The 13,771-nt window shown below is 58.7% G+C and overlaps 3 protein-coding genes across 3 annotated transcripts; all 3 read right to left on the reverse strand.

Annotated features, from left to right (window-relative positions):
- Positions 1-2,081: 2,081 nt before the first annotated feature.
- LBRM_31_1240 (conserved hypothetical protein) lies at positions 2,082-3,128 on the reverse strand (the record flags this gene model as incomplete). Its single annotated transcript, XM_001567071.1, has 1 exon — positions 2,082-3,128. The coding sequence occupies one exon, from the start codon at positions 3,126-3,128 to the stop codon at positions 2,082-2,084; it is 1,047 nt and encodes a 348-aa protein (XP_001567121.1).
- A 3,545-nt stretch (positions 3,129-6,673) lies between these two features.
- LBRM_31_1250 (hypothetical protein, unknown function) lies at positions 6,674-7,654 on the reverse strand (the record flags this gene model as incomplete). Its single annotated transcript, XM_001567072.1, has 1 exon — positions 6,674-7,654. The coding sequence occupies one exon, from the start codon at positions 7,652-7,654 to the stop codon at positions 6,674-6,676; it is 981 nt and encodes a 326-aa protein (XP_001567122.1).
- A 2,204-nt stretch (positions 7,655-9,858) lies between these two features.
- LBRM_31_1260 (conserved hypothetical protein) lies at positions 9,859-12,150 on the reverse strand (the record flags this gene model as incomplete). Its single annotated transcript, XM_001567073.2, has 1 exon — positions 9,859-12,150. The coding sequence occupies one exon, from the start codon at positions 12,148-12,150 to the stop codon at positions 9,859-9,861; it is 2,292 nt and encodes a 763-aa protein (XP_001567123.2).
- Positions 12,151-13,771: the final 1,621 nt, after the last annotated feature.

Raw genomic sequence — 13,771 nt, forward strand, 5'->3', positions numbered from 1 at the left:
CAAAAAAATCGAGTGTGAGAGAGAGAGGGGGGGAAGAGAGAGAGGAAGAAAAGAGAAAGAGATGCCGGTCGTGTAAGTGTCGTATGACAGCTTCGTTGATCAATGATGTAAAGGAGGCACAGATGAAGAACGTGCTTTGATTGTGTGGATGGGGATCGGAAGAGAGAAATGGGTGTAGAGGAAGAGGAGAACAGTAGGAAATGGGTGGGAGAGAGAGAAAGAGAGAGCAAGGGAAGGAGACTGCGTCACCTCTTTCGCGTATGAGAAGTAGCGCCTACCTCTGCAGAGGTGAGGGCAAGCGCATACACGGCGCGAGAAGTGTCGTGGCGGTGGTGGTGGTGGTGGTTTGCCGTCACAGCGTCCACGTGGAGTGGGGCATATTGAGAAGTGGTCGCACCAGATGCACGCAGCGATCCATAAAGACGCAACGAGATGCCGTAAACGTTGACGGAGAGCAAAAGGGAAGCGGACGATACGGAGGGGGAGAGCGAAACACACAAGATAGCGGCTGAGGCTCACAGAAAATGGAGCATAAGTGCTAAACAGCGCCTCCTCCCCCACCCCTCCCCTCTCCCCTCAGCACGGCGAAAAGTCAGCCACGCCAGGTGGGACATGTTCGGGATGAGCGAACATGTCCGACCTGTGTGAAAACTTACGAAAGAAAGAGTGACGTAGGAGGCAGTACAGTGCCCTCGCGCAACTGAGAACAACGAGTATGGGAGGGGGGAATCATGGCACAGTAGCGCTGGGTAGACACCTCATTACCCTCTCGCACTGGAGCGCCACAGCCAACGTCGCGGAAGGCACGCACATGTGCCAGGGGCACAGTGCCATCTGACAGAGATTCATTACACACAGGAAAAGGGTGGGGGTGCCAAGAAGGACGAGACAACACCGTCATGTAGCCGAAGCCGAACTGAACAAACACGCAACACCAACGAAAGGCGTTAGGCGATGAAAAATGCAGCGGCGGTGGCCATCCAGGAGAAGTGGGAAAGCGAAGTACTCACACAAGGAGAGCGCACTCCTACGACGCCACAAGCGCTTGAATAGAGAGAGTGAGAGAGAGGCAGAGGCAACGCCAGTTCGGTGCATCGGAGCGAACAGCGCTGGATGAGATCCGCAACAGCAAGCACAGTAGCGAAACTGGCAGACCCAACAGATTTTTGGGGGGAGGCAGCCAGAGGAAAGCACGCGCATCACAGCATCACCTGGGCCATTGAGGCAGACAGCTCAGTCAGAGTGTGCTCAAGTGCATGCGTGAAGAGGGAGACTGGAAAGAGATCCTGTGGGCGTGACCCAAATGACATACCTTGTGTTAACTTATGAGCAGCACGCCCAAGTCATGCAGCGGGCCCTCACCTCTACAATACCCCCCTCCCGCCACGTCTACACTCCTGAGAGAGGCACACGCAGACACTCCGCCGATAGAGTTCTTTAGACTGCCCCCTCTCCTACACCCGACCTTACGCCTTGAAAAGCGTCACGACGTGGCTGGGTGAACACTCACGCCAGAAGCACTCCGTCCCGCGCGTGTCATGCACGCCCTGCCGCACCACACTGACGCTTCGGCAAAACTGACGCAGGAAAATAAAAGGGGGTTAATATCGCGATCACTGTCGCTCTGATCCGCCCCTGCGAAGAATGCGGCGCGCAGATATGGACTGCCTTGTAGAAAAGACAGCCAGGCGGTCGCGGCCAGTGCCTTACAGGGCTCCCTCCAGCACCCCCCGCCCCCGCCCCCGCCGCCGCCGCCCGCACGTTCGCCAGCATGTAGGTGTTTCGGGGAATAGCAGGGTCTACCTCCTCCATCGCAAGGCCGACGGAGACAAGAGCGTTTAGCCCATAGTACGCGAAGGCCTCGTCGCGGCAGCACAAGTCAGCTTTGTCTGTGGTATTGAAATATACCTCACTTGCGTCGCTGAAGCTGGAGACGGAGACACTGTGGTCCTTCAGCAGGGATGCCTCATCATCCTTGTCCTTGATATCGTCGTCGTCCAGCCAGCCATCACAGCGGTTCACATAGCCACTGTCTGCCTCTTCGCAGTGGCCTCCGTCGTGCTCACCACCCTCGTCTTCGTCTACCCTTTCCAGCAGCGACTCGGCCACACTTCGTCGACAAGTGCATCGAGTGATAAGAACGAGACAGGACGTTGCCTCTTAACCAGTGAGCAGGCAACGGAAGCACCAGTCTCGGTGGTAGCGGCCGTGGTGGTGCCTGGGCCACGGCACGCACGCGATGCCCTAAGCACCTGCGAGTGCTTCACTTTCTCAGAATGGTGCTGCTCTTGCGCCGCGACCGCCTTGTCACGCCTCCGAGCACCCAACGGCAGCGCGGAGAGCGGAATCTGCGCAAAAGTGACGAGAGTATCGCCTCTTACGTACGGCATGGCATCCTCGGCACTACGGCGCAGCAGGCACAGAACAGCACCAGCGATGTTCGCCAGCATCCTAACTTGCATAACATGCTGAGGGAGAGTCGTGGTACAGTCCCCAGATCCAGTCTGCGCGGCGCCATCCGTCACGGCTGCGTTTGAGTCGAGGAAGGCGAGCAGCTGCTTCAGCTCGCACAAGATTCCCTGAATCGGCGTGTAGGGCGCGAGGTGGCTGGTGTGGTGCATCGCTGCAAGCACCGTGGCCTCCACCTGCCACCCAATCGACGGTTTATCCAGCTGTCCTTTGTGTGTGCCAGCACAGTCGCCAAGGCCTTGAAAGGCGGAAGCAAGCTTCTGCATAGCGTCGAGTGGCACGTCATTGCCAGGGTGCACGAGCAGTGTCTGAAGGTCCGCGAATGTGGAGAGCGCTGGTCTCGGTTGCCGCTGCGTCGCAGTCGAGTCACCGCAGTACCCACTAGGGTACGCTGCCATTGCTGATCCAGCATCACCAATAGAGCCGTTAGTGCATCCACCGGCAGCTATAACTGCACCTGCGGCCCCTGTGGCACATCCTTCTGACGAAACCCCTCCGCCAGTACAGGCGGCGCTTTCAGTGGACTCCGGCAACTCCATCCAGTACTTGCAGCAGCAGCTGCAGCTAACACCAGAGCAACCGCACCCGCACCTCATTGCGGCAACCGTGCGAACTAAGCGCACTGTGAATGAGGTTAGCGCATTGTTCGCTACCCTCATGCGTCAATCGTCCGAGCCGCCGCCACAGCAGCCTCCGCTCTTGCTGCTTGCGCCCTCTGCTGTGTTTGGTGTTGTGGCGCCACTGCTGCTGCTTACCACCAGCAACGCATCGTTGAGTGGGCTCTCGGCCACGTAACCGCGATCGAAGCCACACGCGATGCTGTCCACCATGTTGGCATCGTACGTCATGCAGTCGAGAATTGGCTGCCTCGATTAGCTTCACTTGAAGCGTAGCGGCGACTCATCGGGGCCGTTGGGCAGCTCCATTCCACAGTAGGCGATCATCTTCGCCGCCGCATCGGCGGACGCCAACTCCACAAAGTCGTACACCCCCTTCTGGTGTGTGGTGGTGTTGCCCCCAATGCACACGCGTCGGCACTCACCGCAGTCCTCAAAGACATCAGCGAGGGCCGTCTGCTTCATGAAAGGCAGCACACAGCGAGAAGGTTCACCGTGCGATCAAGCACCTCGGCGCGTAACACGCGCAGCACCGAGCTGTGCGAAGAGGCCCCCAGGACATCGCTGGCGGCTTGTATCAACTTGGTGGCTGCCGTGAGTGACGCTGCCGCCGGTGAGGCGCTGAAGCCGGTGGGGTCAACAAGAAGCACCACGGCAGAAGGCGCGGCGTTGGCCATAGGACTCGGTGCGCAGTCAGTAGAGCGTACGGAGCACTCGATGCTCGCTGACGAAATCATGAGTCAAGGTCTGAGGTAGAGGAGAGTCAGTCAAGCAAGTACGCGCTATCAGCCAACGTATCGCTCATGTTCACAGACCACAGACACCTCCCCCACCCCCCCCCCTACCCCCTCGGACGTCGCTGTGAAGGAGTAGGAGGCGAATGGCGTAAGTGCATGTTCTGCTCGACAAAACGTCTCCGTGAAGCAATGCCATCAAGAGACCGCCAAAAGCACCGCGTAGGCGAGCGAAAACGAAATCAAAGTTGTTCGAGGGCACCAAGTGATGGAAGAAATACAAAGAATAAAGGCGGCAGGGCAGAGGCGAAGATTCACAGCAGGGAAAAGAAAGAGGGAGTTTCACACGAGCGCACGTACACCGCACAGCAAGCAGGAGCTCGCACAGAGAGGGAGGCAGGACAGACGCCAGCCAAAGAAACCGACGGGCGGCAAACAATAGAGAAATGGTAAAAAAAAAAACGCCGAGACGCCAAAAGAGCGAAAGGGAAAGTGAAGAAACGCATCACAGAGACAAACGCCGTGGAAGGACTACGATCGTGAGAAGCAAGCGAACAAGAGAAGTGAGAGGAAGTTTGAATGGAGTATGAGATGCGATCCAGGAAAAAAGAGGGGGAGATTAATAGCACGAGAGGCTCGCGCGTTCCGTTATTCAGGTGAGGCGCAACAGGGAAGCAGATGGGATTCTCACCACACTACAGCCCTGATACGTGGTGTGAGCAGAAGTGAAATCGGCAGCCGGGGCTCGACAAACAAGCAAAATAAAAGAAAACAAAAATAAAAGCGATGATGGAATGAGCCGCACCGTCTTTGCCTCCTCTCTCTCTCTCGTCGTGTTGTTGAGATGTGTTGTTCGCGGTGCGGCTCTCGTGCGTGCGTGCGTGCGTGCACAAGCAAGCGCTACGTTTGCTCGCTGAGATGAGCTCAATGCGAGCGGAAGAGAGCACAGCGGGAAGCTGTACGAGAGGTGAGACGGTACTCTCTGCTGAAGACCCGCCCTCGTCTTGTGCCAAAGAGAGAGAGAGAGAGAGACAAGGGATGAGGAGTTCCTTTGCTTTTCTCAACTTGTGAGAAATTCTGATGCGCATGCGCCAGAAGTTTGGTGTAGATGCACGTGTTGGCCAAGAGGGTGGGAGCGAGGCTGGAGGGAGGGTGGAGGTAGGCGGCAAGGGCAACTGCAAAGAAAAGCGAAAGACCTCGGCAACAGGCAGTAAAGGAGTGAGAAGCTGTGAAGCGGGAGGAGCGGGAGGAGCGAAAAGAGGGTGACTGAAAGTCTGAGGCGCATGTGAGCGAACAAGGCGCAGGGGGAGATTCCTTTCACTGCACAACTGCCGGCTATGCTGAGTCGATACGAAGAAGAGCCGTCTCGCCTGACGAAAAAAAGTCTGCGAGTGGCATAAGAGGCGCTGAAGCCTGGCGAAATGCGTAGTCGTGCTGGGGCCTACAGCGAGGCCTCAGCATGATCGAGTTTAGCCTGCGGGGGTTGCGGACAGTGCAAAGGAAAGGAAGAGAGAAGCGCAATCTAACAGAAGCACGAGGAACAGAAAGTGGGGAGAGAGAGAGGGGGGGGTGCCGATATGGGCCTCATGGGCGTAAGGTGCCTCCCTTGGAGAAGAGGTGATATTGACGCCACGACACGGTACGCACACTTTGTGCTCCCCCGAGGCACGATACAGGAGAGCCATTGACTCACGTAATGAGATGAACGAGAGCCCTTCTCTCCTTTTTTTTCAGCAGCTGGAACAACAGCGAAAGTTTCAGTGCACATTCCCCTGTCCTGCTAGCGAAGGTAACTCAGCTTGGTCCTCCTCCCTCCCTAGCCCAAGCCGCTACAGCAGAGCGGTCAGCAATCGCTGGGGAGGGGGAACCGCTTCCCCTGCGCGCGTGATTCGATCGGCTTTGTATGTTTCTTCCAAACATCACAAGAGACAAGAAGTGCAGGTCTGCCGGAGAGGTGCTCTGCGCCATGCACAGTCCACAAGAGGGACACCTTTGTAGCGTCACGATCGACAGTCGAGGAGATGAAGTAGCCCTACACAGCTAACGCCGCAGCACGCCGCACGACTGGGAAGCCCCTCCAGTAAAGAGTGTTAGGAAATAACGAAGAGGCGGATTCGTTCCTTCGCATTTGGCCTTCACCTCAGCTGAGACGCCCTCTGCGGCAATTAAAACGTCTCCTTCAGTACAGACATGAGGCGCGCCTCGCATGGACTTCACTCACAAGTGAAAACGCGGCTTTCTAAGCGAACGTGCGTAAGAAATGTGTGCAGCGGAGAGCGACGAAACGAGGAAAACACACAGAGATGTGAGGAGAGGGCGATGCGTTCGCGTCTTCCAAGAGAAGCCATCGCCAAGAGCCTACAGAGCGACTGATGCATCAGCTGATCTATGACACAAAAGGCGACGAAAGACACAGGCACGTGCACACACACACACACACACACACACGCTCGCACCCACTGCCGCACAGATCGCTTAAAGGACACAGTGAAATGAAAAGAAGAAGTGCCTACAGCAGTGGTGGAGAGGGGTAAGAACAGGCGTAGGCACGTATCCTCAATCTCTCTCTTTTTCGTTTGTCTTCCGTGGCCGTCGGTGTTTCTGCCTTGTAGCCTCGCAGGGTAGGGATGGCGTGCCTTTGTATGAAGGGAGAGGAAGACCTGGACTCGACCCTCCGCTGTTTACCAATGATGTCCTCAAGACTTGGCTGCAAAGCCGGCGAGACACGCACAACAGAAAGGGTGAGAGAACGAGCCATGCAAAGGCACCACCCGCCACCCCCTGCATGCAGCCGTACCATCGATGATCTTCTCCATGTCAAATATGAGCCGGAGAGCACAGCAGAGACGCTAGTCAGCTTGACAACTCAGCTCTACACTCCGTGGACTCCTCAGGTGGCTCCATCTCCTCGGCATCCGTCACCTCCGGGCCCGCGTACTCAGCCTCAGCAGCGGAATCCTCTTTCTCGTGGGTGCACACCGGCTCTGCTAACGCCGCCGCCGCCGCCACAGGCTGCTCCTCTACCCGTGGATATTCAGTGGCACCATGTTCAGCGCCCTCAGTCTTGGCTGCGACAGTCGCCTTAGAGATTTTTTCGGCAGACTTCCTATTTAGAGACTCTTTCCTAACAGCTGCTGCCGAGCCCTCGCTTTTAGCTGCAGCCCTGGCCGCCTTAGTCGCTGTTGCCTTCTTCCTCAGTAGGTCCTGCGGCCTGGTGGTCAGTTTCATTGTGTCACACTTCTCCTCCTCGACTTGCACCTTCTTGGCTGCATTCGCAGCTTTCTTCGCCTTGGTCACATTGACTGCGACCTGCGCTACGGCCTTGGCACGCTGCTGCTGCTGCGGTCCGCCCTCCGTCCAGGCGGCCTTTGCGCTGCCCCTGCGCCGACCAGATGTCTTTTTGGCTGCGCCTGCCTCACTTCCATTCGCAGTCGGGTGCGCTGCATCGGCCCCGCATGCCGCCTCCCAGTGCGCGGGTGTGAGGTGCAGTGCTGGCACCTTATTGCTCGTCGCCGGCGTGGCACTCTGGTTGCCCACGTCTGTCGTCTGGGAAGCCCGGGTCTTAGCAGGCTCTTCCTTCTCAGCGACCAGCTGCATGGCGATCGTCACCTCAGCCGCGCTTGGGCGAACCCCAGACTGCGAAGCGGGACCGCGTGACGGGGGACGCACCACCGTACCCTTGTAGGGCACGGCATGTGATGTGCCGCTATTCGCAAAGGCGGCTGCCACAGTCTTCGCAGCACTGTGGAAGTACACGCCACGGATGGATGGGCGGCTCGATATGCGCATGTATGACGCTGCGGTTTCAAACCGAACGGTGCGCGAAGGATGCATCTTAGATGTGGAGTCTGTAGCTGAGCCAGTAAAGCCATCTCCAACAGTGGGCCCCGCTGGTGGTTTCACAGCAATGTGGACACCATTCGCACTAGGCGGCAGCACCTTGGTTACTGCCTCCTTGGTTAGTTCCTCGGGCAGCCCCGGTGCGCCCGCGACAGGCACCCCTTCGTCAGGTGTCTCATCCTCGTGAGCGACCTCGGACATTGTGCGAAGTGGTGGTTTTCGACTCAGGTGTCGGCTCGAAGAAGAAAAAAGACGCTCAACTGCGGAGGAAGGGTGCCTCCTGTCACGTCTGAGGTGGTGTACAACGTGCACACGCACCCACTCACGTAAAGCAATCAAAAGCAAAAAAAGGTGCAGCTGAGTGAAGACGCCAGAAGCAAAAAAAAAAGGCGTAGAGATGTGTGGTACTGTCACTAGAGCGAGGGAGAGGAACACGGTGACTCCGACACGAGCACACAAAGGAATGGCCACGTCCACACAAGCGGAAAGAACACCACAGCAGACGCGCAATGAAGGCGACACGGAGGAAATGAAAGAGGGACAGGCAAGCGCGTGAAGGATTCCTGCACTCGTTAGTGTGAATTCTTAGAGAGAGAGAGAGCCGGGGAAGAGGAAGAGAAGAAGGCAACTATTCAGCTGAGGGTTTTCGTCTCATTCTCTCTCTCTCTCACGCCGGTTAGGCGCGATGTCATACACGTCTCGGACGTCGATGGCGGGGGGGGAACGGGGCCTCGCTAGTCCATCTTTGCAGGACTGCTGTTGATCGTCCTGATAATTTCTACGAAGGTGCAGGACCCAATACCTTCCTTCTCCATTCCTTCCCATCCCCCGGTTAGCATGGCGAGAGGAGGACTGTTCGGGAGGGTCTAACTAGAGCTCGCACAAACCAGTAGCGAGGCTAACGAGCTCCCCTCAAAAAAAAAAAAAGCGGTGAAAGAGAGCCACCACGCACACAGACACGCCCGCACTCCCGGACTAGAAGCTGCCCGAAAGAACGCCCCGCAACCCATACAAGAACACACACCCTTACAACCATAGTGCGAGGTAAGAGACAAATCCCCATCACAGCTTGTGACTGAGCCTTCTCTTCAACTGGTCCATTCTTTACCATTCCATATGAGCCCAACACCACTCGACCACGGCCCTGCCTCACGAGCGCACCGTATCGTGTAAAGCCACGATGGAGGCGCCTCACAGCAATGCGCCGACTCAGTCATCCGAGCACGGCTCCCTCCCCCGCCTCAAACTCCACCTAGCCACCGCTGCGCAGGTCGACTCACCGTCACGCCCGTTGTGCCGGTCGCCACCTGCTGCATCCCTCCGGGGGTGGCTCAGGCTCCCCACACCAGTGGGCAGTGGAGCAATGGGGGCACTACATCCAAGTCACGCAGACAGTCTGACCATCACATGGATGGCCCAGACATGCTCACTGTCGCAGGCTGCCCCGACGCAGCGCCATCCAGGACGTGACCGCCGGCATCAGCAGCGGCACACTTCTCTGGCCTCGCTACATTGTGCATGCTTGGCCCTGCCACCGCCAGTAGTGGCTCCGCACTGGCAGGGATGGGGGGCTGCCTGGGCTTCCCCAGAGAGAGTGGGGTGCAGGGCCCTGGATACCGCGCGCTGAGGCGTCCCCCACCCCCGTTATCGAGGAGGGGAACGCATATCAGTGGAGAAAAAAGGAGATAGACGTTCTTACTAACGCTGTTGAGAGGTGACTGGGTGGGGAACGTGGGCGGAATTGTGCGTAGGCAGTTCCACTGCGTCAAGAGGCAACGAAGAGAAAGGCGCAAGACAAGGGAGGAAACCGAAGCGGGCCACAGAGAACGAGAGAGAGAGAAAACACCCCCTGTGCACACATGCGCGTACAAGAAGGTCATACGTGTTGATCAGCACGCCCCATTTTGGTGTGACGGGGGGGAGACACGCACGCATCACTGTGATGCTCACGATACGAGACGATGTAGCGCAAACGGATTGCCATTACCCTACAGCGTTGCTGGCTTGTCTTGCTCAGCCATCACCGCCACCATCACCCCCTCTTCCCTCCACCCGCAGAGCGCAGAGGCTCCTCTCGAAGGAAAACGAAAAGGAAGGCAATCGCAACTTCCCATGGGCAAGTCGAAGGCCGGTGTGGCGCACTCGCTCGATAGGCCGAGTCGCAAAGAGCCGAACACAACCGCGCGAAAAGGCGCACTTCACACAACGATGGAAGACCACCAGCGCCTCACAGCCGACAGTACGCTGCCCATCGAGGGAGACGTTGGAGAGGATCCGCTTGCGGGCGCAGGTCGAAGATTTCCATCCACGTTGTTCGCGTGAAGAAGCGCCGCCACGTCATCCTCACGTCGCGACAACGGCAAGAAGCCGTAGCGGTAAAGAGTATAGGCTACACTGTAGCACTTGACGTAGGAGACGGTGAGCTCCTCATCCTCCTCGATGTCGTCTGTGGCGCGCACCACCACCTGAAAGGATGGAGATGCGCTGACGGACGTGTCACTAGCCAAATCACCCTGATAAGGACTTGTGTTCACTTCTAACGTACTGCCAGTCCCTCCTCCCGTCCTCTCTATTCGCTCCACAGTGTACGTCACATTCGGTACGCCACCGGGCGGATGGCTCAACATGTCCAACAGCGGCACAACAGTGGGGATTGCTGTGGGATCCACTTCATTCACGTGTAGCCGGTCCTCGTCAATGGCACGCAAAGCGTGTTGGTAAAAGGCGTATTTTCCCTTCATCATCGCCTTTCCAAACGCGTCCAGCTCCTCGCCCTCGTCGTTCTCGTCGTGCACACGCTCGAAGGCGGCTCGGTTGACGCGGAGATACGGCAGCACCTTTTGGCGAGACAAGACGACACGAAGAGCCCACAACATGTCTTCCAACGACGGAGGCGGCTTCCCTCCTATGAAAGTGGCAGAGGCGCCAACGCCTGTCACTTTTACATCGGCGCATCCCACACTCGCGTGACTGACGCCTTGATACCCTCTGCTCTCCGTGTCGATGGGGGCAGTGGTGTGGATACCCTCCTTGTCCATGCAAAGAATCGGCACAGATGAGCCACGCGCAGTAGCAGTGGCTGCCCCGGCGAGCTCCGCACCAAGTCCTTGCTCTGCCGCTGATTCGTACGCTGCCCACCAGACCGCGTGCAGCTCCCGCATGTAATGTTGAAACCGCTTGATGTGGTCGCCGTACTCCATATAGGTCGTCGGATCCAGCACGCCAAGGTGCAACTCCTTGATAGCCTCGTCGTCAAAGAGCTCTGCAGAGCTTAACAGCCGTAGATACGGGAAGAGCGGACTCGCCTCGCCGTCTGCCTTCTCACACGCAAGCAGCAGCGCTGTGCAGACCTGATCGAGGAAGAGAGGGTGCGGAATTGGGTCGAAGGAGGATCGCCGCGCCGAGATAACTTGCTTGACGGTGTTGTACGACGGTAGTCCGACTCGCTGCTGCGCAGCCGTGGAGTACCTCGCCAGCGTCTCGCTGTTCAGGGTAAGCCACGCTGCGCAGCTCGGGGCCTCGCTCTGGGCAGCCAAGAAGAGGGGAATCGTGAGCACCACATCCCCCCGCCTGAACGCCCTTTTCGCATACACACCGCGGGCCGTGGTGAGGCGCAGGTCCAGCAGCACGTTTGCCTCCAGCTGCTCTCGCAGAGCCGAGTCCACGGGCAGCACACTGCTGCATAGCCAACGCACAAACGGAGCAGTGACATTTTCGCCAAGCACACCCCGTGCGTCCCGTGAGATCCACGACTCCTCCACCAGGCGCACCTTGCCCAGTGCCGGCGAGGTCAGGCTCGAGGCCCACATCGGCAACTTCGGCTTCGGTGTGTTGTTTGGCACCTCGTTGCCATAGAAGTCGCGGCTAGCACGCTGGCTCGGATCGCTGACAAACGAGAACTTCCCCGCACGCTTTTCGACGAGCGCACGCTGGGGTACAGGCGGGAGGTCAGCTCCGGGGTGCACCACAGGCAGCTCCTCCGAGTCGCGAGGATCTCGCCTACTCACAGCCGCCTCCGCACTCCCCCGCTCGTCATGTGTAAATGAGGTGCGAGTGGAGCGCCGTCGAGACCGCTGCGGCTGAGACCGGCGATGCCCTCCGTCTGCGTGACGGCCGGTACGCTGCCACTCCGCCTGAAACATAAAGTCGCGGTGCGACGAGTGGTCCTCCCGCCCACGAGCCGCCACCTCCTCGCTAAGGGCAGACACTACGTCGCCGCTGTGATTTGTCGCAAGACGAGAGGACAGAGAGGTAGCGCCGGCGCCGGGAACGGCTTCGCTCACAACTTCGCTGCCATGTTTTTCCGGCACGCCGGTGGGTTGGCTTTTGTCGGCAAGACGGCGCAGCGCAAGACACACCCCGCACGAGTCCCCCAGCGCCAACTGAGAGAAGTGTCGCATGACTGCAAGCAGTACTTTGCAGTAAACGACTAAGATGAGGAGGACAAAGATGAAACGGGGATCGGGGAGGTTCGGGCATGCAAGAGGCATGAGAGCAAAGTCACAGAGAGAAGCTATGGCGCGCACGGCTCCCTCAGCTAGAGTGCCTTCGCAAACAACGATGACAGCGTTTTTTCTTCTCTACTTTTACATGCGCCTTGACATCAGGGAACGCCTCAGCGCGCGGCACATCAGGGCCCTGCACCCCACTCTTTCTGTGGGGAAGCCCAGGCAGCCCCCCATCCCTGCCAGTGCGGAGCCACTGCTGGCGGTGGCAGGGCCAAGCATGCACAATGTAGCGAGGCCAGAGAAGTGCGCCGCTGCTGATGCCGACGGGCAGGTCCTGGATGGCGCTGCGTCGGGACAGCCTGCGACAGTGAGCACGTCTGGGCCATCCATGTGATGGTCAGACTGTCAGCGCCACTCGAGCACATTCCACTCAGGCCTCACCGACCATGGGTGAGAAGCTCTGTCCACCCCTCCTCTCCCCAAGAGACGCGCCACGCGGCGACTGGCATGATTGGAGCGGCGGCGGGGAAATCTGGGAGACGGGTGGCTAAGTGGAATCTGAGAAAGGAGCCCTGTGCAGATGACGGAGGCGGTATTGCTGTAAGGCGTCTCCACCGCTTCCTCGAAGCAGGTGATGGCTTTTGACAGGTCCTTTGTGAGATGACATTGAGCTCACCTTCAGTGGCAAAGACCGGACACGGTGAGATGCGAAACGCTCCTGCACCCGTAGCATTTCAGCTGCACGCTGTGAAAGTAGCACGGCGCCGTGCACTACTTCAGCAATCGCAGATGCAGCGCAGTGTCTCACTGGCTCGATTCCGGCATACCGCCACAACTCGTTCTCGTTCAGTGAGTGTACTTTACCCACCACGTGTGACAACCTGAACGCACACACGCACCGCTTCCACTGCACAAGGGTGAACATACGTGGAGAAAACAAAACACACACACGCCGCAATGACGGTCTTCACACCACCGATCGCGTCGCTGAGCTCTACAGTGGAAACCAAATCCGCAGAGGAGGTGAACCGTACAAAATTGAAAGGAAGGAGGGCATCCCTTCACGCACCTCACTTGGATTTTTTCACTGTGCTCCTCCTCTCATCACGCCCTCTGAGGATGGCGGCCGCCTTCTTTTTGGCGCGGCTGCGGGCTGGTTGTGTGAGATGGGCTGGCGCTGCACCGGCGCGCGTCGCGGTCTTGCCGACGCTCGCAGGCGCCCACTACGCATCGCGCTGACGATTCAACAGGCCCTGGCGCACCCTTTCCTGGAGCCGCAGACGCACGGCGGGGCCCCGCCTGACGCGTGCCCCATGCTGCTGATATGCGAGTACTGCGCGCGCGCTGCCGGCGATGGCTGGCGTGGTGCACCACATTCAGGCACGGGGCATCGGGGGGCCAGGGGAGCGCGAGTGGTTGGCGCGAAGGGCTCGAGAACATGCATGCGGATCGGCGCCACCGTGGATGTGTGCAGGGCACGCGGCACCTCCCCCGCCAGCCCACCGGCCCGACGGGGCGCCGATGCCGGATGCACGACGAGGGCCGCGCGGACCGCTCCATCGCGTCGTCCAGACTCCCGTGTGACGGGCCCCCAGGCCACATTGCGGGGTGCCGTGGCCTGCAGCGACTGAAGGCGGTACATGGCGCGCCGGCGGGGTGCGGG

This window comes from Leishmania braziliensis, chromosome 31 (genome assembly GCF_000002845.2).
Source record: "Leishmania braziliensis MHOM/BR/75/M2904 complete genome, chromosome 31".
NCBI classification, from domain to species: Eukaryota; Euglenozoa; class Kinetoplastea; order Trypanosomatida; family Trypanosomatidae; genus Leishmania; species Leishmania braziliensis.